We start from the raw sequence: 23709 nt of genomic DNA, 5'->3' as shown, positions 1-23709 counted from the left end.
CGCTGCCTGTGGACGCGTGTTTTCATGGACGTGTGTATGCACACGCGTGCTTACAGGCATGCGCCTGTGTATCTGTGCGTGCTGTACGTGCGTGCACGTCTAGGAGCGTGTGTCTGTATGGACACGTGCGCGTGGCTCCGTGCGCGTGCGTACGTGTGCACACATGCTCTTGTGTACGTGTGTGCGTGCATCCACGTGTATGTATAGATGTGCACGTGTGTGTGTGCTTGTGTGCAGGTGTGCATGTCTGCAAACGTATGTGCACGTGTGTGTGTACGTGTGTATGTAGGTGTGTGCACGTGTCTGCATATACGTGTTATGTACATGTGTGCATTTGTATGAGCATGTGTCTATATGGACGTGTGCGCATGGCTGTGTGCGTACGCGTGTGCATGCACACGTGCTCTTGTGTACGTGTGTGCATATATGTGCGCGTGTGTGTATAGACGTGCACGTGTGTGTATGTGTGTTCTCATGTACAGGTGTGCATAAGTGTGTGTGCACCCCTGTGTGCATGGTGTGTGCATACGTGCCTGCGTACACGTGTTATGTACACGTGTGCCTGTATATGAGCGTGCATATAGATGTGTGTGTGCGCAGGGCTGCATGTGTGTACGTGCGTGCATATATGAGTGTGCATCTGCACGTGTGTATAGGTGTGCGCACGTGTGTGTTCTTATGTACAGGTGTGCCTAAGTGTGTGTGTGCGTGTCTGCGTACCTGTGTGTGTGCTCACGTGTGTGCGTGCGCGTGTCTGTAGGTGCGTGTGCACCTGTGTGTGTGGCGTGTGCACGCGTGCCCGCATACGCATGTTCTGTGCACGCGTGTGGGTGTATGTGCACGTGCACGTGCTGTTTTGCACACCTGTGTGCGTACCCGTGCATGCACGCGTGTCGAGGCAGGAGCACGCCGTTGCATGCGCGTGGCTATAGGCCTGCCCACCCGTGCCTGTGCAGGTGCGCGTGGGCGCGAGCGTGCCCGTGCACGTGCCGCCCCGGGCCGGCGCGCGCGGGCGTGGCCAGCGGGGGCGCGGCCCCCTGCGCAGGCGCCGTCCAACGGGCGGGCGCGTTGCTAAGGCGCGGCGGGCCAATGGGTGCGCGCGTTGCTGTTGCCGGGCGGCGCGGCGGGGCCTGGGGCCGGGGCCGGGGCCGGGGCCGGGGCGGCGGGGCGCGGCGCGGCGATGAGCGGCCCCGGCGGCCATGGAGATCCGGTGCGGGGGGCTGCTCTTCAGCTCCCGCTTCGACTCGGGCAACCTGGCGCACGTGGAGCAGGTGGGGGCGGGGCGCGGCCCCGCGGCCTGGGGCGCCGCCCTCCCCGCCGCCGACTACGAGTTCAACGTCTGGACCCGGCCCGACTGCGCCCAGACCCCCTATGAGAACGGCAACAGGTAACGGGGCGGCCGGGGGCTGCGGAGCGGGGCCGGGGCCCCGGGAAGGGCCGGGGGTGGCAGGGCCGAGGATGCCGGTGGGGTCCGCGCCCCCCCCCGCCCCGGACCGGACCGGCTCCTCCCGGGGCGGGGGGCGCCCGGGGACCCCGGGGCAGGGCCTGAGCCGGCGCTGCTGTCCCGCCCCAGGTCCTGGTTCTACTTCAGCGTGCGGGGGGGCGCCCCGGGGAAGCTGATCAAGCTGCACATCCTCAACATGAACAAGCAGAGCCGGCTGTACTCCCAGGGCATGTCCCCCTTCGTCCGGACCCTGCCCGTGCGGCCCCGCTGGGAGCGCATCCGCCAGCGGCCCAGCTTCGAGGTACGGCCCGGGGCCGGGGGGGCCTGGGCCGGCGGGCGGGGAGCGGGCCCCGCGCTCGGGGCGGCTCTGGGGACGCCAGGGCCCCTCGCTCGCCGCGCCGGGGGGACCCCAGCCTTCCGCGGCGCGGCTGCGTCGTACCGGGGGGCCCCAAGGGAGCGGGTGGGGGTTAGGGACAAAGCCTCCTCCCCGGGGCCGAGCGCTCGGCCCGGCAGCTCTCTCTGCTGCTGGCCGGCTCGGGCCGGGGCGCAGGCTCTCGCTGGGCGATTTCCCTGTTGCGCGACGGGGGAACGCTGGAACCGCTCTGGAAGCACGCCCGGGGCTTCCCTTCCCCTTCGGCCGTTGTCCAAGTGGCCGGTAAACGGCGGGTGACGGCGAGCCGGGTGGCGTCAGAGCGGGGATCCCCCCGTGGGCCACAGCGCCGGGGCGGGAGCCCTGGGAACCGGAGCCAGCAGGCACGGCCGCGGCAGCAGGCCGGCTCTCGCAGCCCCGTTAAGGTGCTCGGGCCTCAAACAGGAGTCTGCTGTTCCTGGCGTTTTCTGTCTCCGGTCTGGAAGGAGCTGCCTGGGGGAGAGTCGCCTGCAGGTGCTCTGCCTCGTCCCTGCTCCGCACATGCTGCTGCGGGGAGGCGGCGACCCCCCAGCATGCCCCCCTCCGCCCCACGGGACAGGGGCCAGAGAGGATCTCCCGTCCCCTGGCTCAGGACGAGACGGCGCTCGATTCTGCCAGCGCCAGGGAGAGACAAGGCGTAGAGCTGAGCTCTGCAGCGCTCGTTACCTTTGCAAAGCGTGCCGAGATAGAGCAGTTACCGTTCAGCCTCTGGGTGCTGGCGGGGGGGTACCAGGACCAGAGGAGCCCTCTGGGCTCCCCAGAGAGCTCTGCCCCAGAGCCAGGCACGCGGCAAGGCTTCGGCGTCCCGCCAGGGACCCGAGTGCTGCGCAGCGGGGCCAGCAGGGAGCCAAGGGAACAGCCTGGCGTTTCGGGGATCCGAGTGAAGCGGGCTGGGATCTGCTGGGGCGCAGCTTTGATTCCCGCGTGGTTGGAGGAGGGCGAGCGGCTGCAGGCACCCCCCGATGCATGAGGGCACCGGCGTGGCGCTGCCGAGGGAGAACCGCGGGGGCCTGCGGCGGCCGTGGCTGCCTGGCCTGTGCCCGGGAGGTGGCTCTGCATGGCCTCGGCCGGCCGCTCCTGGGGCCGTGCCTCCGCTCAGCCTCTGCTTTGTGTCTGTCCCAGATGGTGGAGACGCAGTTTGTGCTGTCCTTCGTGCACCGCTTCCTGGAGCACCGCGGTGCCACCACCTACTTTGCCTTCTGCTACCCCTTCTCCTACACGGAGTGCCAGGAGATGCTGGCGCAGCTGGACGGCCGCTTCCAGGAGTGCAGGCACATGTCTCCCAGCAGGTGCGGTGCTCCCCGTCCCCAGCCCTCGCCCGCTTGGCTTTGCCCCCGCTGCGGAAGCACGGTGTTGTCCAGCTCTGGCTGCGGAGGGGGGGTCCCTGTGCCCCCTGCTCCCCCTGGTTGCTGCCTGGTGCTTGCTCCTCTGGGCCCCAGCTCTGCACAAGCGGCTGCAGCAGCTCCCCCCGAGCGTGCGCTTCCGAGGGGCTTCTGGAGGGTCCTTTATTGCTTTGGGCCGGATCCCCCGGCATTCCCAAGGGCAGGTTCCCAGCAGGTGGGCAGCTGAGGAGGGGCTGTAGTAGAACCGCAGCCCTCGGTTTACAGAGGGGGCTTCTCGGAGGCCAAGACCTCGTTTGCTTTCCCCCTCCCGGCTGCAGGAAGGTCAGGGCATCTCTCTCCCGCTGCTCCCTTCCTCTACCACTGCTGTCCCAGAGGGAGGTCTTGCCACTGAGAGCCAGCCTTAGCACCAGGCTCTTTGTGGATCATGCTGGGAAGTTCCTCTGAGCTCAAGAATTTCTTCTCAGAGGTCAGAGGAGAACTTAACGCCCAGCTGAAGGGGAGGAGGACGGAGTCGGTCTCCAGGTGTCCCTGCGGGTGACTCTGTCTTGCAGCCCCTCCTGGCCACAAAGACTTTCCGTGCCGTGGGGCTGGGATCATAAATACCTTTTCTGAGACAAGGGGTGGGCAATGGTTTATTGAAAGGGGGTTGTTCTTACGTTGTCACGCGATGGATAACTATGAGAATTCCAAAACCCGGCAGTTGGTTGGCAAGGGCCTGACGGCGATATCGTAGTCTCTGTGGGTCAAACTCGCCTGCTGACGGGGGGCCCCTGAGCCCCTCGGGATCGCGGCAGGGCTGGGTGGTCCCGACCGAACCCTTCCACAGGAGACCCCAGCTCCCTCGGCGCAGCGGGAGCTGCCGGGGGCCCAGGTGAGGCCATTGGCAGGGCGAGGGGGGATTGCTGCACTGCACAGGCGGGACGCGCTCCCCTCCACGTGCCATCCTTGCGTCGAACCCCCGAGGCCGGAGAAGGGTCCTGCGGCAGCACCCCCCGGCAGGATGGCCGGGGCCCGGGCTGTCCGTGACCCCGCGCACACCTCGCTGCTGCTGGCTGCTGCCTTGGCCGCGGTGGGCTCCCAAAGGGTGGGGGCTGCTGCCTCCCCGGCTTGCTCTGCCTGACGCCCTCGGAGGTTTATTTCCCCGCCTGACCAGTCTCACGCCGCCACGGGGGGGGGGGTGTGACCTGGCGGTCTGACAGCCGCAGGCACCTCCCCCGGGTCCGGCTGTGCAGGAGCCGCTCCCCCACCGCTCCCTGCGGCCGGTGGGGCCAGGCAGCGTGACCCCAGGGCCTGGGCCACCACTCTTTCCTCCGAATGAGGGGTTGCTTGGGAGCACTCGTGTTCCTGGTGGGCTCCAAGGGCAGCCGGCAGTGACCAGCTCGGCTGCAGGTGCCTGCAGGCAGCAGGAGAGGGTTTGGTGATTCTGGTCAGGCTGGGGCTGTCGACCTCCTGGGGAGCAGAGCGAGCAGGGACGTGGTCCTGGATGAGTGGCCAGAGGGCTGTGGGTGCGGGGAGCGTCCCCTGCGCGGCTGGGAGCCCCCGTCGCTCCTTCAGGGCATCTCCAGCAGCTGCCCAGGGTCAGGCTCGGTGCCCCGTCCCTCGGTCCCCAGCCCAGTAGCATGCTCAGCCAAGATGGCAGCGGCCCTGGCCAACCGCTTTCTCCCCTGGAGGGGGAGGCTCTGGCCCGCGCGTTGCCAGCTGACCGGGCAGGCTGGCTGAGTGTCCCTCCTCGCCCTGCAGCCCCCTCGACTCTGTCTATTACCACCGGGAGCTGCTCTGCTACTCCCTGGACAAGCTGCGAGTGGATCTGCTCACCGTCACCTCGTGCCACGGCATGCTGGAGAAGCGGGAGCCCCGGCTGGACAAGCTCTTCCCAGACACAACCACTCCGCGGCCACGCCGCTTCGCAGGGAAGAGGGTGAGCTGCTGCGCCGGCTTTGGGGCTGCGCGGGGGACAGCGAGCGCGGCAAGCAGACTGTGAGGTGATCCGCGCGCCGGGGCCTTGCTGCCGCCCTCGCAACCGCAACCAACAACGTGAAAGGCGTCGTGTCCTGGAGGGCTGGAGCGTTGGACTGGGTGGAGCGTGAGATCCGGTGTCAGGCATGGGAACCAGTAGCCTGCCAGGACCCCCAGCGCATCCAGGTCATCTCAGCACCACAAAATGCCCTCTGGTAGCACCACACGCATGTTCCTCGGTGCAAAAATTAGCGTCTCGTTTCCTAGGAGTTTTGTTCTATCCTCCTTTTAATGCTGTTGCTCCGTTAAGCTGTGAAGAAACCGATGGAAGTGCAGTATTTGGGGTGTCACCCCTGCTGCGGTGGGTGGGCCCTGCCTGCTAGGGACGGGGCTGGCGGGGAGCTCCCGCTGCGGCTGCCCAGAGCTGGGGTGCGCGGCAGGGAGGCTGCGCGCGCATCTCTTGTGGGGAAGCTCCCGCCCAGAGCACGGCTCTTCAGGAGGTGCTTTATGTGGTCGTTGCAGCCAGGCTAGTTTCCCGCTCTGCGGGATCGCTTGGGGCTTTGCCCTGGGGCACTTCTGCGGCTCTGCTTCTCTGCCGCCCGCACTCCGGTTTCTCTCGGTAGCAGGCTGCGGGGTTTCTGTCCCTTTAGTCTCGCGCAGGGATGGCCAGCCTTATTCCAGGCAGGACCTAGGAGAGGCACTGGGCAAAGGAGCCACCGAAAACTGTTGCGTTGCCGCACCCGGTACCCAGTGGTGTGCTCCAGAGAGGCCTTGGCTCTGCCTTGGGCAGCACAGTGCCTGGCTGCGGCGCAGGGGAGGAGCCCCAGAGAGCATTTGGCCCCTCAGCTAAGGGATCGCAGTGTCTCGGGGCAGGCAGGAACCTGCCCGTTACCCCGTCTGTTTGCCCCCAGGTGTTCTTCCTGAGCAGCAGAGTCCACCCCGGAGAAACACCCTCCAGCTTTGTCTTCAACGGCTTCCTGGACTTCATCCTGCGGGAGGAGGACCCCCGCGCCCAGATGCTGCGGCGGATGTTCGTCTTTAAACTCATTCCCATGCTGAACCCCGACGGGGTGGTGCGAGGCCACTATCGGTGAGCGAGCACGGGCTGCAGCTGCGTCAGGATCCAAGCTGGGCTGGTCTCCTGGTTTGGAGCCTGCTGTGCCTTTCGCGATGGTTGTGAAGGACAGCCCCAGGGTCTCTCCCTGCTCTCCCCTCTCCCTGCTGCCCCCCGGGGATCTCCGGCGAGGGCTTGGGGCTGCTGTTGCCTACGTAGGTCACCTCCTGGATCAGGGCTTTCTAGCTCGGGTGAGCAGCACTGCCCTGCGCCTTTGAGGCGCTCAGACACTGTCCTGTCCTTGCTCTCCCTGGCGTGTCGGAGCTGGACCTGGAGGGGCTGGAGCGTGGGCAGAGCAGGACAGCGAGGCTGGGACAGGGGCTGGAGCCCAAGGCTGGGGAGGAGCGGCTGGGGGAGCTGGGGGGGCTCAGCCTGGAGAAGAGGAGGCTGAGGGGAGCCCTCATTGCTCTCTGCAGCTGCCTGAAAGGAGGCTGGAGCCGGGGGGGTCGGTCTCTTCTCCCCAGGAACAAGCGATGGGACGAGAGGGAATGGCCTCAAGCTGCGCCAGGGCAGGTTTGGGTTGGGTATTAGGGAAAACTCCTTCCCCCAAAGGGCTGTCAGGCCCTGGCCCAGGCTGCCCGGGGCAGTGGTGGAGTCCCCGTCTCTGGAGGGATTTAAAAGCCAGGGAGATGTGGTGCTTGGGGACGTGGTTTAGTGGTGGCCTTGGCAGCGCTGGGTTGACGGTTGGCCTCGATGATCTTAAGGGTCTTTTCCAACCTTAACAACTCTATGATTCAGGGAGGAGGGAGGGAGATGTCTCGGGGCTCTGTCTCGCTGAGGCAAGTGCCACCCCAGGAGAGAGGTTCTCAGCTGCTTTGGGGCAGAGCCTCTGCCCGCTTGCCTGCGAGGGGACGGTTTGGCCGATTGTACTCCAGGATGGAGCCCAAAGCCTCGGCCGTGACGAGGCAAGGTCAGGTCTGCCTTTGCAGAATGGACAGTGCTGTGCGAAGGACCTCACGTCTTCTCTGCTCTCTCTGCAGAACCGACTCCCGTGGGGTAAACCTGAACCGCCAGTATCTCAACCCCGACGCCGAGCTGCACCCCGCAGTGTACGGGGCCAAAGCTGTCCTCCTCTACCACCACGTTCACAGCCGCGTCCTGCCAGGCTCTCCTGACTGGAGGACGTACATCTCGCCACTCAGCACCAGCTCGCTAAGCACAAAATCTTCCAACCATTCCATCCGCAGCAGCGCCCTGTCCCTGGAGGCAGCCTTGTCGGAGCTGGAGAAAGCCAATAACCTCCGCAACTCACCCAGCACCTGGCATGCCAGCACGTACTTCAGCCCTTCTCAGGAACCCCGGCTCTCGGGAGCGCCGGCCGCCGAGCTGGGCAGCAAGGACCGAGCTGTCTGGATCCTCCCTTCAAGCCAGACCGCGGAGCACTGTGAGGAGGAAGCCAGGAGGCCTCCGCCAGCACCTCTCCCCGAAACCATCCTGCCCCAGGACAGCGGGCTGGCCTACTACGTCGATCTCCACGGGCATGCCTCCAAACGCGGCTGCTTCATGTACGGCAACAGTTTCAGTGACGAGAACGATCAGGTGAGGGCAGGAGCACAAAGGTGCTGGAGTGGGCTGGGACCCCCTCGCTGCTCTGTCCCCTCCCCAGGGTCCCGAACGCTCCCTCCCGCTGCTGGAGAGGGGGCCAGAGGTCCCCGTCACGCCAGAAACTGAGCTCCCTGTCGGGACAGGGCTGGTGCCCGAGGAGAGGGCGCTGGGCTGGCTGCCCTCCCTGCCTTCGGTGCTCGGTGGAGTTTGCTCTCCTCCTCCTCTCCCAGGCCTGCAGCAGGTCTCAGCTTTCCCCCAGGAGCTGGGGTGGGGAGGATGGAAGAGCTGCCCCTTCTTCTCCGAAGGGAGGAGAGTGGGGGAGAGCCGTGCCACCAGGCTCCCTCCTCTCTGCCTCCACAAGCAGCTGCTGCCTCTCCATGCTGGGGGCGGGCAGCGTCCCCCGGGCAGGGCTGGAGCGTGTTGGATGCTGGAACTGGGCAGAGTGGGCCCAGCCTCGGCCAACACCCCAGTGCATCCCAGTGCCTAGCACTGGTGGTGCTGCAGCAGGACGAACAACCGAGGTCACCCGTGTTCCTCTCTGTGCGTCGCAGGTGGAGAACATGCTGTTCCCCAAACTCATCTCCTTGAACTCACCTCACTTTGACTTCACGGGCTGTAACTTCTCGGAGAAGAACATGTACGCCAAAGACAAGCGGGACGGGCAGTCGAAGGAGGGCAGCGGGCGAGTGGCCGTCTACAAGGCCTTGGGGATCATCCACAGGTAGGCAAAGCTCCACTCCCGTGCGAAACATCAGTGCCAGCCGATCTGGCCCAGCTCTTCTCCGTCCTGCAAGGGGGTGGTGTTGCTTGTTAAGGAAAGCTGGAAGCATTTCTGTGGGGGCAGCTGTGTCCTGCACGGCTCTCCGGGGGGGTCAGGAATTGCCTGCTGTCTGAACCGGCCAAGAATCGTGTTATGCACTTGGTACAGCGCGGGCAGGGGCCGGGAGCCGGCCGTGCCAGCTACCGCTGCCTTCCGGAGCCGCAGGCGTTGTCCTGCTTCGCAGCCTGGCTCCTCTTCCTCTTGTACCTGTGGTCCCTTCACATCCCTCCTGCAGCTGCTCTGGCTTCTTGGCCTCGCCGCTGTAGAGCTGCTCGTGCGCTGCTTTCCAGAAGGAATTCTCTTTCCCAGATGGACCTTCGTACATTTGTATTTAGCTGTAATTAAAACCTGTTTAGCTGTAATGGGCTCAGCTTCCCCAGACTCGCATGCAAGATTCCAGCCCCAACCAACCCGTCGTTCTGCGAGCTGAGGATATTTGTGTGACCCGTAGCAGCCACGTGCCTCTCTCCAGCAACGGGTGGGATATTTTTGGTCTGTTTCTGTTGTGGTTGCTGGGAATGTAAAAATGCCTGTCTTGCCCTGTTTGGCCCCGCTGGTGGCCAGTCGCAGATGCTGAGGGAAGAGTACAAGAAGAGAAGTGTGTGCTGCTTCTCCAGCAGATGCCGCATTCCCTGGGAATCCGTGGTTTGAGGAAACGTGAAAGTAGTGCCAGGCTTCCGACCAGCCCTGCACTTCCCCCGAAACCCCTGCGCCCCTCCTCCTGTGAACAGCTGCCCTCTGCGGGTGCAGTCTCCTTGCTGGCTTAGGCTGGTGTAGGACCAGGCTGCCAGCAGCGATGGTGGCTCCCTCGGCTCCTTTCTTTCCCCCATTTCCTCAGCACTTGCTATGCACTGTGCCGCTTCCCTGCGCCAGGCCGCAGGCCGGGCCAGGCAGCGTGCTGACCCAGCTAAAACCAGCCTGTGATAACAAGTACACGAGTTTTTTAGGCTCAGGTTGCTGATGTAGCTTGCTCTGCGCCCATCTGCTGGCGCTGGCAGGGCAGCGCCCGTGGTTAAGCCAACAGCGACATCTGGAAACGTGGCGGGTGTTCTGCTGGCGGCAGGAGCACTCTCGGTGCCCGTGCGGTGTGGTGCTGTGCAAGCACATCGGACGGACAGGGAGGGAGACTCGCTGGTTTTCTGCGGGATTAGCAAGCTGAATTGTCTCTGAGCGGTCGGACAGATGCAGGCGATCCCGGCTGACAGCGCCCAGTCACCCTCTTCTCCTTCACGCCTCCGGCAACGTGCTGCAGGAGGGCCCACTCGGTGGTATCTCGGGGACCGAGGTGAGGCTGTCCAGCCTCTCAGGCCCTGGGTGGTCTTTTCTAACAACAGATGCAACATTTGCCATTCTCCACCCGTCAGGGACTGCCCCCCCCCCGCCCTGTCACCTTCTGGAGGCGACCGAGAGGAGCCCCACAAGGACCTCGGCAGCCCCTCGGCACCCTTGGGTGCTGCCCCTCAGGGCCCGTGGGCTTGCATGGGTCGTGTTTCTTAGGAGATCCCCGACTTGATTATCCTCCATTTCTGGTGGGTTTTTCGTCCTGGAGCCCCGTCTCCAGGCAGAGCGATCCTCCCACCCCGCCTGCTGCTTTCTGCAGTGCAGCTCCATCACACGTTCCCCATCAGCCAGCTGATCTCCTGGTCCGTCTGTCCGTCTCCCCGAGTACCAGGATGGACCGTTCCTGCAATCGGAGCATGCTGTCCTGAAAAACCTGCCACCTTTCCTGGGCTCCTTTGTCCTTCAGCGCTCTCTCCAACAGGATCCCCCTTACTGGTGCCCTCCATTAGCCAAAATCTGCTCTTCTGAGGCCCCGGGTCTGGGCTCTCTTCTCCCCTCAGGATCATGAACTCCACTATTTCATGGTCACTGCAGACAAGGCTGACGTTTGTGATCACATCCCCAGGTTCCTCCTTCTCCGCGATCCAGCCGTGCGTCATCCCCGGGTGGCCCGTCCAGCACCGCTACGCCCAGATGGGGAAGTTATTCCCCAACACCCTCCAGAAATCTGGAGGACTCCAGGACTTTCTGGGGATAGAAGCAGTATTTAATAGATTATTTATTTTATTTTTTTCTTACTGCTGCTGAGCACGGGTGAATTTCTAGCACCCATCGCACTGTGCAGCTGAGATGCACAGAGCGACCAGGAGCCACGTGCAGGCATTCGTCACGTATCTTAAAAGCCGTTGGGTTTTTTTCCCACCTTGAAAACGCTGGTGGAGAAAGGTGAAAGCTTGGAATAAAGAACACAGTAAGGCAGCAAATGGAGAGACTGGAAAAAGGGGGGACCCCGCTTAGCACCGCTGGGGTCAGTTTACAAAACTCGGTGCCCACCAGGACCCCCAGGTGTGTCTCTGCAGAGCCGTTCTCCCCGTCCGGCCCCAGGCTGTGCGGCTGCAGGGTTATTCCTCCTTGCAGCGGGACTTTGTCTTTCCCCACGGGAGCATGGGGAAGTCCCTGCCTACCCCTTCTCTGGCCCGGCGTGTCCCTCCCGAGGGCAGCGCGACCCCCTGGAGCATCGCCCCCAGCTCTGCGTCCTCCCTGGCCTTGCTGGGGGCACCGTGGGGACGGGGCTCAGCAGCCTGACAGCTGGTATCAACCTGGGGCACGCCGCTGGTGCCGGGGCTCCAGCCGGGCTCTGTGCCACGCTCACAGCCTGGTGTGTCAGCCAGGCCACCTCCCTGTCCCCTGGCATCGCCTGCGAGCCTGGGGTGGGAGACTGTGTCCAAAGCCATAAGCCATCACCTGCAGCTCTCCCTTGGCCTCGGCACTGGCCGTTATGTCGCCAAAGGCTGCCAGGGTGGTTAAGCACGATTTCTCCTTCGTAAATCTGCTGACTGCTCCCAGGCACCTTCTGTCCTTCCTGGGTCTCCAGGGTTATTTTCTCCACCACCTTTCGGGGGACCGAGGTGAGGCTGACTGGCCTGTGGGTCTCTGGCTCCGCAGACAGGGGTGATGTTTGCGTTCTCCCTGTCCTCGGGACCCACCCCGGTCGCCAGGACCTCTCTGAGATAATCAGCAGCAGCCTCGCCAGGACATCGTCTGGCTCCCTCGGCACTCGCACAGGCGTCCCGTGGGTCCCACGGCCCTGTGCCTGTCCAGGCTCTGCGGGTGCTCCCTGAGCTGCTCCTCCGCCCCTGCGGGGACGTCTCCCTTGCTCCTGACTTTCCTCTGGTCTCAGGGGCCGGGGAGCGCTGAACACAGAGCTCGCCAGTGACGACTGAGGGGAAGAAGGTGTGGAGGCCCCTGCCCCGGTCAGCAGTGGGCTCATGCTCTCCCTCGTCCTCCTCCTGCTACTGAGTCATCTCTAGAAGCCTTCTCGTAGCCCTTTGGATTCAGCTCCGGGTGGGCTTTGGCTTTCCCAGCCCCATCCCTGCCTGTTCGGACAGCATCTCTGGGTCCCTCCCAGGCCACTTCTCCCTTCTTTCACCTCTTGCCTGATTCCTTTTTTTATCAGAGTCCGGTCAGGAGCTCCGTGTTCATCCATGCAGGTCTCCTGCTACCTTTAGACTCCCGCCTACCTGAGTGGACTGTTCCCGAGCTGGAGGAGGTGAGCCCTGCATGTGAATCGGTTCTCCCGGGCGCTTCTTCTCGCCAGGGCCATGTCCCAGGGGACTCTTCCAAGCAGATCCCTGGGAGGCCAACATCTGCTCTCCCAAAGTCCAGGGCTGTGATCCTGCTTTTTGCCTTGTTCCCTTTCTCTCGGGCTACTGAGCTCCGCCATCGCGTGGTCGCTGCAGCCGAGGCTGCCCCCGACCTGCACACCCCCAACCAGTTCTCCTTCCTCCGTCAGCGTGAGGTCCAGCAGCGCCCACCCCCGCTAGAGCAGCCCCCCAGGCAGGGCCGCTCCTCAGAGGGGAGCTGGGGAGAAGATGGGGCTCCTCGGGGGGCTGCTGCGTGCTTTCTGCTTTCTGGCTCACGCACAGGCGGAGACGGGTGATTCTCAGACAGCGGGCAACGTCAGCCCGGAGGTTAATTTGCCTTTAGCTGTCCTGACAAAGTCCAGCCAGGCACGTGGTCAGGGCCTGGCAGTTCTTAAAGAAAATTGGTCGTCGTTGTCATTAATGGGCAAGGTTGACATCGCTGCCATAGGCTCGACATCGCTGCCATAGGCTCAGCCCCGCTCTGGCCCCCTGAGCCGAGCTCCTGCCTTTCTCCCTGCGTGGCGCCTTGCCCAGGCAGCTGGGGAAGGCTGTCGGTCTGTTGGTCTGTCGGTCTGTCCCCTCCCACCCTGCCCTGCTCTGCCTGCAAAGTGCCAGCGCCGAGCTGCTGGGGCCTGGAGCGAGCGAGGGGCGGCTGTGCCCAGCTACGGGACCCCTGCCCCTGGGGAGGGGTGATCCGGGGCTGCTCTCCAGCCCCTCCGCAGCTGGGGGGGCACACGGGGAAGGGCCCCTGGCCCCACGGTGGCAGCCTGGGAACGGTGGCTGGAGAGGGGGGATCCCCTCGGCCTTCTGGAGCCCGCCGAGCTGTGTTCAGTCGGCCTCACGCTGCCGTGGTGGTCGGTGCTGCGGTGGTTGGCCCTGTGGGTGCCGGGACAGCATCGGCACACCGTGGCAGATGCAGGCGAGTTTCTGCCGTCAGCAGGCTGAGCAGCAGGCCTTCCCCAGCGGGGGCCCCTGCAGCTGGGCTGTGTAACACCTCCCGCACGCCGACCTTCCCACAGAGCTTCGGCTTTTCCAGTTCCATTGAGTTTCCTCAGTGAGAGTCCCCGGTTCCCCTTGCTCCTTACCCGCGCTCCTGCTATCAGTTTGCAAACTACCAGGATATGCATCCCAGCCCTATGTGGCTTCGCAAATGCCTCGGCTCCGTGTGTTGGCTGCACAGCACCTCCGAGCCCTCACCTCCCTCCCTCCTCGACCACTGATCTCCTGCGCCCCGCGCTGCTGGCTCTGCCGGCGGCACGCCGGGCTGCTCTGCCGCACAGGGCTCGCCGGTGCAGACCTTCAGTGTCGCACCCACGGCTCCGTCCCAGTGACTTCTCACTGGGTTTTCCCTGGAAGTGGAGAGACAAGATGGCTCTGCGGCTCTCTTGCCGTTTCCTGAAGCCTCCTGCAGCCTGTGCCACACCGGTGGTCCAGTGTCTCATTGCCAGAAAAGCGGTACGGCGTGAGGCTTTGCTCCTGGGGAGCGACGTGCTATCCATTCTCCCACGCCCTTTGCGAATCTCGTGCCCTGTCCTTAGCGTGAACTCACCAGGGATGACTGTGGACTCTTTTAGGGTAACCAGAGAGCATCTTTTGGTAGTTGCTTCACCCTGAAAAGCAGTTGGGGTATCCCCAGCAGCTGTGGGTGTCTTGGCTGTTGATTTAAGAGAAGAGGCGGGTGCTCTGGGAGCTCGGTGCTCAGTGATCACTGGCCGCTCCTGCTCTCCAGCCCCGCCATGGTTCGTCCTTTTGCGTTGGTTTCAGGGTCCGGTTCCTGGGGTCCTGTGTCACGGGTGCCGCTCTGGTCCTCGGCACACCTCTGCCTCCCACCTGATGGTTGAATGCTGCTTTTTCCCCCCTTTATTCCTACCTCAGCAGATGAGAAACGGCAGCGCACATGAAGCAGGTCGCAGCAAGAGCTGCGGCTCGATGGCAGGAGCTGCGTCTTCTCTCCAGACTCGCTGGCGGCTCGCAGGCGGGGGGACCCCGGCTCTGTGTGCGCGGCGGCAGCGCAGCAGTAGCGCTCCTGTGCTCAGGCAGGCGTGGATCTGCGTCGGGTAACATGGGCTTCCTTGTGCTTCGCAGCTACACGCTGGAGTGCAACTACAACACGGGGCGCTCAGTGAACAGCATCCCCGTGGCCTGCCACGACAACGGGCGGGCCAGCCCGCCGCCCCCTCCCGCCTTCCCCTCCAAGTACACAGTGGAGCTGTTTGAGCAGGTAAGGGGATCCCCAGCGGTGGGGGTGGCTGGGTGTGCGCAGCCCTGCCCTGCCTGGGTGCTGCAGGCAGCGCTTTCAGCACCCAGGAAGAAACTTCCACGTTCTCTCCTGCTTCTGCGCTTGCCTGTCGCCATGAAAACTCCTGCGCCAGTCCGTGGTGTGGGTTTGGAGGGGTGTGCGGGAGCCGGGGTGCTCTCAGTCGCAGTGCCATAACCTGTCAGTACGTCCTGGTCTGCAGGACCATCTGTGCCTGCCTCCGCCGCTACCCCCAGCCCCAAAACGCTTTGCTGGGACTGGAGGTTCGTGCCCTCCGCTGCTGGGGCAGCCCGGGGCTGTCCCTGTGCGTACTGCGCCGCTGCACCCATCCCCTCCCTGCCCACTGTGGGGCTGCCTGCTCCTGCACAGCCCGCAGCGAGAACCAGTGGGTCCCGGTGGCCGTGGGCACCTGGCTCGCCCTTGCCCTGCACGTGTGCTGCACACCCAGAGAATTCCTACAGGAACGTTCCTGTGGCCAGGGAGCTTGACTGGAGCCTGTGACGGAGACGAAACGAGCTCTGGAGCGTTGTCTGGGACTTGGGGTTGGGTTTTCTTTTCTTTGTTCATTTTCCTGCCTCAAGTCGCAGAGAGCTGCCGCTCTTTCTCGAGGCCACGCTCACCGGTTGCCTCTTGCCCTGGCAGGTTGGGAGAGCCTTGGCTGTGGCGGCGCTGGACATGGCAGAGTGCAATCCCTGGCCCCGGATCGTGCTGTCGGAGCACAGCTGCCTCAGCAACCTGCGAGCCTGGATGCTGAAGCACGTGCGCGGCATGAAGGGCGCAGGCGGGGGCCCGCGGCGGAGAGGAGGTGCCAAGACCCCCCCCAGGAGCTCCACGTAAGGGCCTGCCGGGTTGAGTGTTCAAGAGCTGCAGGATAACGCCAATTAGAGATGATAAATGTACTCCAAGTGAGTTACCCTGCAGCTAACGAAGCCAAGGTTTATTTGCTTGCTTTCCCACCTTGTCGGGGTCCGCGCTTGTCCCTGCTCTGTGACCCGCAGGTGTAGGCATCCCTCAGCACCGACTCATCGGCAGGCAAGAGGGGCACGCAGCCGTGCGGGATGAAGCTGTTTGGGATTCACCCGCCCCAGTAACTGGGAAGTGATTACCTGCCTGCAGAGAGAACCAGCGTCTCTTCTGCTTCTCTTTCTCCCCAGCCCAGTCCAGTGCTGGACTGGGATGGATTTGGGACTGGGGGTGAGGGAGTGGGAACTCTGAAATGGTGCTGCTGCCCCGAGGCTGCCGGGACAGCGACGTGCAGTGGGGGGGACTGGGGTCTGCTGCTGCTCAGGGAACAGCCCCCTGTGACGGGGGCTCCGCTCCTGTCCCCAGCTGCTCACCAGCCACTGGGGAAGAGGCGTGGGGGCTGACGGAGATGGTGCAGGAGCTAACGGAGATGGTGCCGCAGCAGCAGCAGCCTAACGCTCAGTGCCTGGGCTGCGGGGCAGAGCGGGCTGGGAAGGACGGGGGGAGCACGGAGGGGACCCCGCCCCCACAGAGCCGGGCTGAGCCTCCTGTTTCTCATCCCCTTCCAGCGGGCTCCCCACCTCGGCCTCCGATAACGCCCTGTCCCGCATGAGGAGCTTCAGCAACGGCACCAGCGGGAGCGGCAGCAGCCAGCAGGACTCGCCGCAGATCAAAGCCTCCCCCAGCTTCACCTTCAGCTGCAGCAGGCCCCCGGGTCCAGCCGCTGCGAGCCAGAGTCCTCCGAAAGGCAGCACCAGAGCCCCGGCACCGGGCAGAGGTAAGCTGGGCTGGGGACCTCTCGTGCGCTTGATCCAGTACGTGTCGAGCTGCTGTGCGAAGCCGCAGCCCTGAGGAGAGCGCTGTGCCAGCGTAACCGTGTGCTTTGACGTAATAAAAGTGGTTTTGCGTGGAAGAAGTGCGTGTGAACCGCCGCCCCGTCCCCTCGGAAGGGTCCTGGATGCCGTGCTCAGCTCCGCACTCCGTCCCGAGCAGAGTGGCCCTGGCTGGGTCAGGACAGACGCCTCATGGCGAGACCTGTGGCTTCTCCAGCCCGGCCTCTGCAGGGAACCGAGGGGGCCCAGCTGAGCTCCTGCCCCACGGCCCTGCCGCCCCTGGCCAGGCAGAAGCTGCCCGCTGCTTCTGCCGCAACGAGATCAGAGGGACTCTGCCCGCTGTGGGCTGCCGGAACATGCGGCCCTTCCCAGTGCAGCTGCCTGGGGCAGGGGCCACGGGGCTTCTGGAGAAGCCAGCATGGAAAACCTCCGCTCAACTTCCCTCGGCCTCAGCTGCTCCCAAAGCATTCCCGAGGCCTGCAGGGATACACCAAAGTGCCTTTTCCCTTCCCAGGCACCTGCAGAGCAGCAGTCGATCGTGGCACATGACTCTGGTCATGGCAAGGCAGGCTGGCAGAGCTGTCATTAGTCACTGGGGGCTTTGAACGCGCGGCTAGTCCTGTCCAGCGGGGGCCGACTCGCAGCACCGAGCTGCCAAGCCGCCTGCATGGCGGGGGAAAAGGCCTCGGCTCACCGCCCCGCCGCCAGCACCCGGTGAGCCCTGCGGCTGCACCGTGCTCTGGCAGCAGGGGCTGCCCAAGCAAGGCAAGGCGCTCGCTGTGCCCCCTGTGCTGGCTTCCGCACCACTGGGCAGGGGGCTCAGTGCCGCTGCAGGGTGGGCAGCGCTGCTCCAGGCCCTTCGGCAGTTCGGTGCTGCGGCCAGCCGATGGTGGGGGAAGCCCCAGTGCCCCATGCTACTCTGTGGGCTGGTCCCGCAGGCCCCCAGCTAAGGAAACAGGGCTGGACTGGGAGCCCCAGTCTGCTGTGGGGCTCTGGGCCCCAGTGAGCACCGTGCTCTGATGTGTCCCGGTGCCCAAAGAGCGGAGATGTGTGAGTGAGGGTCTGCTTTCCGGGCGGAGGGGGCTGCCTGTGTGACTCGAGGTGTGACTCCGAAGCTGTGGTTGTGTCAAGGCTCTGTGTACTGGTGCTGCTCTCGGGAGAGATCGCTGCCTTTCCGACTGTCGGCTTCTTTCTTGTGCTCCGCCTGTGTTTCTTGCGTTGCTTCGTCCTCCATGTTTGCTTTCCAGCACTTTGTAGTGACTGTTTCTCATCTGCCATGAGAACATGGTGGGGAGGAAATAAAAGGCTTGTGTTCTCATGGGCATGTTGTAACGTCTGTTCCTTCTGCCGCGCGTGCTTGGCCCACCCCGGAGCCCGCGGGAGCAACCCACTGGCCTGAGCCCCGGCCGCCGGGGAGCCGGTGACAGTCGGGTGCGTGAGCAGGAACAGACCGTGTGGGGCTGGAGGGGACGAGCCTGTCTCGGTAGGATGGATCAGCGTCGTTCTGCCTCCCTCGCCTGCGCTCGCCGCTTGCTGGCTGCTGGGAATTCTCGGGAATGCCGAGACCCTGCCCGCAGCCCCGGCTGCCCCCAGCCGGGTGTGATGAGGCGGTGGTCAGATGGTGCAGGATGAAGGCGCTGTGCCCTGGTCGTGTCCCATCCTTCCCCTTCCTGCACACAGGCTGCTGAGCTCTTGGCCCACGTGGAAGGGGCAGGAGCCTGTCCCCACAGGAGGGACACGGGGTAGGACCGGCCGTGCCGTGAGGGGAGGCTGCTCTGCCGCCGCCGTGGCCCTGCAGGACAGCCGGACAGCCGTCCCCTGCTGATGGCCGGGTTACAGGGAGGACGTCCTGCCCAGGACCTGGCAAGCGTTGGCGATGCGTCCCCCTCCCAGCTGCTTCCTCTGGGCCGCAGCCCTCCGGTGCAGCGCATGCCCGAGCAGCCTGCTAGCCTCCACTGAGGACGCCAGGCCCCTGCCCTGCTGTCTCTGCTCCGTGCCAGCCTGCGAGCCCTGGCCATGGCGGGGACCGGTGCCCCCGCGGACACGGTGGGGAGTTCGCCCAGCCGGCTGCAGGGGTGCAGCCCTCACCGCTGGCTGGCGGAGCCACGGGTGCTGCTGGGCCAGGTCTCATCTCGCGGCTGCCACGTCTGAGGAGTCTGACAAGGGAGCCGGGGAGGGGAAGGGCAGGTCTCTGTGCGAGCGCGGGAGGAGTGGGCACAGCCTGTGCCCGCGTGGTGCTGCCACAGGAGCCACTTTCCCAGAGGGCTGCTCTGCCGGGCTCTCCTCAGATGCCCCGACCCTCTCCATGGCTGCTGCTCTGGCCTGCCCACGTTGGCCGAGCCCCAGGGAGCCCAGACTGGACCTGTGCTCTGCCCGCGGCCTCGCGGGTGCCAGGGCGAGGGGGGGCTCTGCAGGAGCCCCTGGTGAGTGCCTCAGCTGCCGCTGGCCTTTGCTGGCGGGAGTTCGTCACCCAATTGTGCCGTTTTGGTTGTGACAAGTCCAAGGTTGAGTTGTCCCTCACCGGTACCATCCGCTGTCACCCGTACAGCCACCGCCAGAGAGCAGGGCACGCCGCGAACCTGCCCCGGCACAGACTGCTGCAGTCTGGCTCCCGTCTGCTCCTGCTCGCAGGCTCTCATTTGCCATGGGGCTCACCGTTGTTTGTGGCTTGCTCGGGCATTTGACGTGCTGCCCGTTCCCAGGGGACACTGTTGTGGCTTCACCCCGCTGGGCAGCTCAGCCCCCCGAGCCGCTCGCTCCCCCAGTGGGACGGGGAGGGAATGGGAAGGGTAAAAATGAGAAAACTCCTGGGCTGAGATGAAAACAGTTTTTAACAGGGAAAGCAAAAGCTGCGCGAGCAAAGCAAACCAAGGAATTGCTTCCCTCCTTCCCATCGGCAGGCAGGTGCTCAGCCATCCCCAGGAGAGCAGGGCTCCATTGCGCGTCCGTGCAGCACCGTCAGCGTGGCCAGGCACGCTGGGGGCTCGTGCTCGGCGCGCTGCCGGCCCCGTGCTGGTGCTGCCCAGCCGTCCCCATCCCCCGGGTTGTGCTCTCTGGGCGCAGGGCGCTGCCTTTGCCCTTGAGCTGCCCGAGGAGTCCCTTGCCCCGTCCCGGCAGCCCGCGTGGCACCGGTTACTTCCCACTACGGTGCTGCCCAGCCAGTTGTGGCAGGTGCCAAACACTGGCACCGGTGCCACCCCTTGAGGAGAGCCCCTGGTGCCCGGCAGCCCCCACGGTGGACCACCGGCTGCTGGGCCTGTCCCAGCTCTCCCAGTACGGCCACAAGGATGCTGTGGGAGGCTAGGCTGGAAACTGCTGGACGCAGGGTAAATGACGCCCAGCCGCTGCCTGCTCCCTCCAGGCTTCTCCTCTGCGGCCCCAAGGCAACGGCCTGGCTTTGCCGCGTCCCGAGAGGTGCTCATGGGCACCTTCCCTGGGCCTGGGACAGGTCGACCTGGCACAGCTGGTTCAGCACCCATCACACCAGCAAGGCCAGGAGCGTGAACCGGGATTGAGTCCCAGCTCCCCGCAGGCTGTTCCGGTACGCCGTCCTGCCACGGGCTCGGCACCGCAGCCCTGCCTGCCCCTGGCCGTCACCCACACCGCTGCTGAGCGCCAGCGCGGGCGCAAAGCCCGGTCCTCAGCCGCAGCCTTGTCCTGCGCAGTTGAGCCGCGTGCCTGGTGCTGCTGCTTCTGGCTCCAGCTCTGGTTCCCACCAGCGGCCCCGGCCCCACGCTGAGCTGTCGAGTGCCTGTCACGGGCCTCCCCGCTGGCACTTTGGCAGCTGCCAAAGCGGCTCCTCTCGCTCTTCGCCTTTGGGGCTGTGCCTCATGCCCATGCTGCGGTGGGGGCCCCGGCGAGGCTGGCGGGCAGCTCCATCCCGGCTCTCCTGGTTAAAAGGAAGCACAGCCACGGCCAGGCCCCAGGGTGGACGGGGGCTCGGTGCATGGCTGCTGCAGCTGCAGGGAACAGTGCCGCGCTGGGGGCAACGCCGGCCTGCCCGGCTCCTGGTGCCGGCACAGGGCTGCTGCCCCACGGCACACACCAGCCTGGGCCCCGGGTGGGTGCAGGGAGGCGTTGGGCCCTGATGGCCACCACAGGCCGTTGTGGCTGCCAGGGTCCTGGCTCCTCCTGCCAGAGCTGCAGCAGCTTGGTGTTGCTGCCAGCACCGCCAGCACAGGGGTGTCTGTGTGTCTGCCTCATCTTGTGCCGCGCCGGGCCCTGGCCCATCCTGCACCCTCGCAGTGTGGCACGCGGCATCCTGCCTGCACAGGGCCCACGGTCAGAGCAGTGCCGCCATGCCTGCCATGCCGGCGCCCGGCCTGCCAGGCACTGAGGCTGCTGCAGCCGCCCTGGGTGCAACCGGCAGCTGCGGCCACTTCCCACCGCAGCAGCGCTCAGGGCTTGGCCAGGCCATACCGATCCACACCGCGGTGGCTCTGCGCACCCAGGGCAGGCAGCCGGTGCCCGTGCCGTGGCTCACAGCCCCCCCCTCACCAACCCCGGCACGGGCTGAGCTCCGTCTCGTTTGTCACACAGGGACCCTGCCACCGGGCACCCGGGCAGCGCCGAGCACTGGCACCAGCCACGGACCATGGGAGGCCCAGCGCGGCGTGGGAGAGCCGGCGGCTGCCCACGGCACAGTGCTGCTGCAGGTACCACTGGGCCCCGGCGGGGTCTGGGGCAGGGAGGGGAGCCTGGGGGGACGGCAGGGCCCCGCGGTCCCCGAGCCCTGGGAGGGGGCTGCCCCACGGCTCCGCCAGCCGGGCCAGGGGCCTGGGGAATGCTGGGGGGCAAAGCGTGCCCGGGCTGTGCTGGGAGGTGCCGGACTCCCCCCGAGTGTGGGGCACTGCGCACCAACCACCTGGGCTTCCAAAGAGTTGGGTGACCCCCGTCTGGGGGGCTGACACCCCCCCATCTGTGGGGCCGGGACCCCCGTCTGGGGGGCTCTGCCAGGAGTTTCTGCTTCCCATGCCATGTGCAGACACCTCAGGTGGCCGGGGTCCGGCTCCATAGGACCCCCGGCAGCCGTGGGGGGCTTCCGCAAGACCAGGGCCAAACACCCCCCCCGGGCACCGACCCCCCTCTCCCTGCTCTCCGCAGGTGCTCCCGAAGAAGCTGGAGGCCAGGAGAGCCCCGGAGCAGCCCGGGTAGGTGCTGGCGTTGGCTGCGGCGTGGGGCCACCCCAGCCTGTGCCGGGGCGCCGAGCGAAGCCCCCACCGGGCAGCGGGGCTGGAGCTGCAGGGGGGTCTGGGCAGAGGCCCCCCTGCCCCCGCTGCAGCCCCCCACTCCCCGCAGCCGCCTCAGGAGCGGCCTGTGGTTCCCCGCAGCCCGGGGGGGCCCCCTCCGCGCCCCAGCAGGATCCCCGTGCGGAGGAAGGGGGCAGCGACCGGCCAGAGCCTGCCGGGGCTCCGCACCGACAGCACCGCAGCGCACTGGGCCGGGAAGCACAGCCACGGCAGGCCCCGGGCCTCGCAGCCTCCGTCAGGTAGGGCACGGCACGGCCCTTGCACCGGGGCTGCCGGGGTACCTGCTCCAGCAGGGCCTGGGGGCCGCAGCGCCCGTCCTGCATCTGACCTGCTTGCTGTGGCACGGGAGGGGACATCACCCCCGGCCGGGTGACCCCGGCACGCTGCAGCAGGTGGAGGGGCAGGCGTGGGGGCTGGCGGTGGCACACCGGGATGGCCCGGGCCCGCTGGCGGTGACGCCGGTCTCTGTCCCCGCAGGGCTCTGCCAGGAGGCCCCCGCGCCCCCCGGGGCGCAGCGGGGCACCCAGGGACTCCTCCCGCGCCAGGGCAAGGGCCCGCACCCCCAGGTACGGCCCCGCGGCGTCGGGGGCTGCGGTGCAGGCGGGGGGACCCCAGCCCTGCTCTGCCCCGCACCGGCAGGGCCTGGGCGGGGGCTCCGGCCCCCGCAGCCCCTCTCCACCGCGCTCTCCCCACCGCAGCGCCCGCCGGGCCCGGCCGCGGGGCCCCTCTCGCTCAGCTCCTACCGGCAGCTCCTCTTCTTCTGCGCTGAGGCCTGACCGCAGCCACCAGCACCGGCCCCGCCGCGGCACCCCCACACCAAAGCTGCGCCCGCACGGAGCCCGGCGCTGGGAGCCTTGGACCCGCTGCGCCGCTCGCCCCCTCCCGCCAGGCTCCAGCCGCAGCCTCGCCCCGCACCAGCCGCGGCCATCGCCGGCGAACGCGGCTCGGCGGGCTCCCACCCGGGGCCAGCCCCGCTCCTCCCCGCGGGACCGGCGGAGGGACCCGGCGGCGGGACCCGGCGGCGGGCGGGAGACATTTTTACGTCACAAGGTTTATGTCTGGAATTCTCGTGTTGCCGTTAAAGTTGGTTCGGAAGGAGCGTGGCCTCCCGCCCGCGCGGGCACCGGGGCGCTCGGCGGGGCACCGGGGCGCTCGGCCGGGCCCCGCTCCCCACAGCTGCCGTGGCGCGGTGCGGCCTGGCGGGAGGGAGAGCGGGGCCGGTGGCGGTGCCGGTGTCATGGTGGTGCCGGTGCCATGGCGGTGCCGGTGGTGGTGCAGTGCCGGTGCCGTGGCGGTGCCGGTGCAGCGTCCGCCAGCATCACTCCTGCTTCTTGGGGTTGTTGACGGCCACGTAGTGGTAGAGGACGACGAGGAGGAAGAGCGAGACGCCCAGCATGTTGGCGAAGATGGCGAGCTGCACGTCCGTGATCATCCTGCGGGGGGAACGGCTCACGCCCGCGCCGGGGGACCGGGGCCGGGGCCGGGGCCGGGGCCGGGGCCGGGGCCGGGCCCTCCGCATCCCCCTCCCGCCCCCCCCGGGACCCCCGGGGCAGGACCCCGACCCCCGGGTGGGACCCCGGAGCCCCAGCCCCCCCCCCCCCCCGCCCGGGACGGGACCGGTTCCCCCGCGCCGCCCCCCCGCGCTCACGCGCTGCCGCCGCTACCGCCACGTCTCGCTGCGCCGCGCGCGACTTCCGGCCGCAGGGCACGGCGGGAGGGGAGGGGGGGGCCGGGCGCCATGGCAACGGGGCGGGGCCTGGGGAGAGCGGCCCGGCCCCGGGAGGCGACGTCACGGCCGCCTCGGGCTCCGCGGTGACGTCACGGCGTGGTCCCGGCCACAGACTGACATCACGGGCTGCCTCGGGGCTCTCCTCGCCCCGGCCCCGGGCGGCAGTGAGGTCACGGCCCCTGGCCGCAGGCCCGCAGTGACGTCGCGGCCTGGCCCCGGCCCCACGGCGGCGTCAGGGCCCGGCTCCCCCCGGGGCCCGCGGCAGGGGCGGGGGGACCCTGAGAAACGGCCCCGGTGCCGCCCCGGGGCTCCGGCGGCCCCGCCCCGGGCAGGGGGGATGGAGCCCCCGGGCCCCCGGCCCCGCCGCCGTCTCCATACAAGGCCGGGCCCGGGCCCGGGGCGG

The 23709-nt window shown here is 66.6% G+C and overlaps 2 protein-coding genes across 10 annotated transcripts; one reads left to right on the top strand and one right to left on the bottom strand.

Annotated features, from left to right (window-relative positions):
* The first annotated feature begins 50 nt into the window (after window positions 1-50).
* Window positions 51-22921, top strand: AGBL5 (AGBL carboxypeptidase 5). 9 transcript variants are annotated; one of them, XM_087773713.1, is made up of 15 exons: window positions 200-1387; window positions 1574-1745; window positions 2976-3142; window positions 4937-5114; window positions 6064-6242; window positions 7247-7805; window positions 8363-8532; window positions 14361-14496; window positions 15175-15365; window positions 16065-16273; window positions 20868-20983; window positions 21432-21478; window positions 21659-21816; window positions 22055-22143; window positions 22276-22484. In XM_087773713.1, the coding sequence occupies exons 1-15, from the start codon at window positions 1200-1202 to the stop codon at window positions 22351-22353; spliced, it is 2637 nt and encodes an 878-aa protein (XP_087629839.1). In that variant the 5' UTR covers window positions 200-1199; the 3' UTR covers window positions 22354-22484. The 9 variants fall into 9 exon arrangements, with proteins under 9 accessions (XP_087629836.1, XP_087629837.1, XP_087629839.1 ...); XM_087773707.1 differs by having other exon boundaries at window positions 1115-1387; window positions 21627-21816; window positions 22276-22921; XM_087773710.1 differs by having other exon boundaries at window positions 51-1387; window positions 21627-22143.
* On the bottom strand, window positions 22870-23370 carry OST4 (oligosaccharyltransferase complex subunit 4, non-catalytic). Its single transcript, XM_087773719.1, has 2 exons — window positions 23226-23370; window positions 22870-23010 (listed from the first exon to the last, which is right to left on the bottom strand). Exons 1-2 carry the CDS (start codon window positions 23315-23317, stop codon window positions 22896-22898), a joined length of 207 nt encoding a protein of 68 aa, XP_087629845.1. The 5' UTR covers window positions 23318-23370; the 3' UTR covers window positions 22870-22895.
* Between the last annotated feature and the right edge of the window lie 339 nt (window positions 23371-23709).

Source organism: Nipponia nippon, unplaced genomic scaffold, assembly GCF_047370975.1.
Source record: "Nipponia nippon isolate SJK-2023a ecotype South Korea unplaced genomic scaffold, ASM4737097v1 scaffold_4, whole genome shotgun sequence".
NCBI classification, from domain to species: Eukaryota; Metazoa; Chordata; class Aves; order Pelecaniformes; family Threskiornithidae; genus Nipponia; species Nipponia nippon.
This window is presented reverse-complemented; position numbering and strand designations above follow the sequence as displayed.

Excerpts from the sequence above, each read along its gene's own strand:
- AGBL5 (XM_087773706.1), top strand. The coding sequence starts at position 1,200 with ATGGAGATCCGGTGCGGGGGGCTGCTCTTCAGCTCCCGCTTCGACTCG. Across the intron at positions 6,243-7,246 it reads GTGGTGCGAGGCCACTATCG|AACCGACTCCCGTGGGGTAA; the intron begins GTGAGCGAGCAC and ends CTCTCTCTGCAG. Across the intron at positions 8,533-14,360 it reads GCCTTGGGGATCATCCACAG|CTACACGCTGGAGTGCAACT; the intron begins GTAGGCAAAGCT and ends TGTGCTTCGCAG.
- OST4 (XM_087773719.1), bottom strand. The coding sequence starts at position 23,317 with ATGGCGCCCGGCCCCCCCCTCCCCTCCCGCCGTGCCCTGCGGCCGGAA. Across the intron at positions 23,011-23,225 it reads GGCGGTAGCGGCGGCAGCGC|GATGATCACGGACGTGCAGC; the intron begins GTGAGCGCGGGG and ends TTCCCCCCGCAG.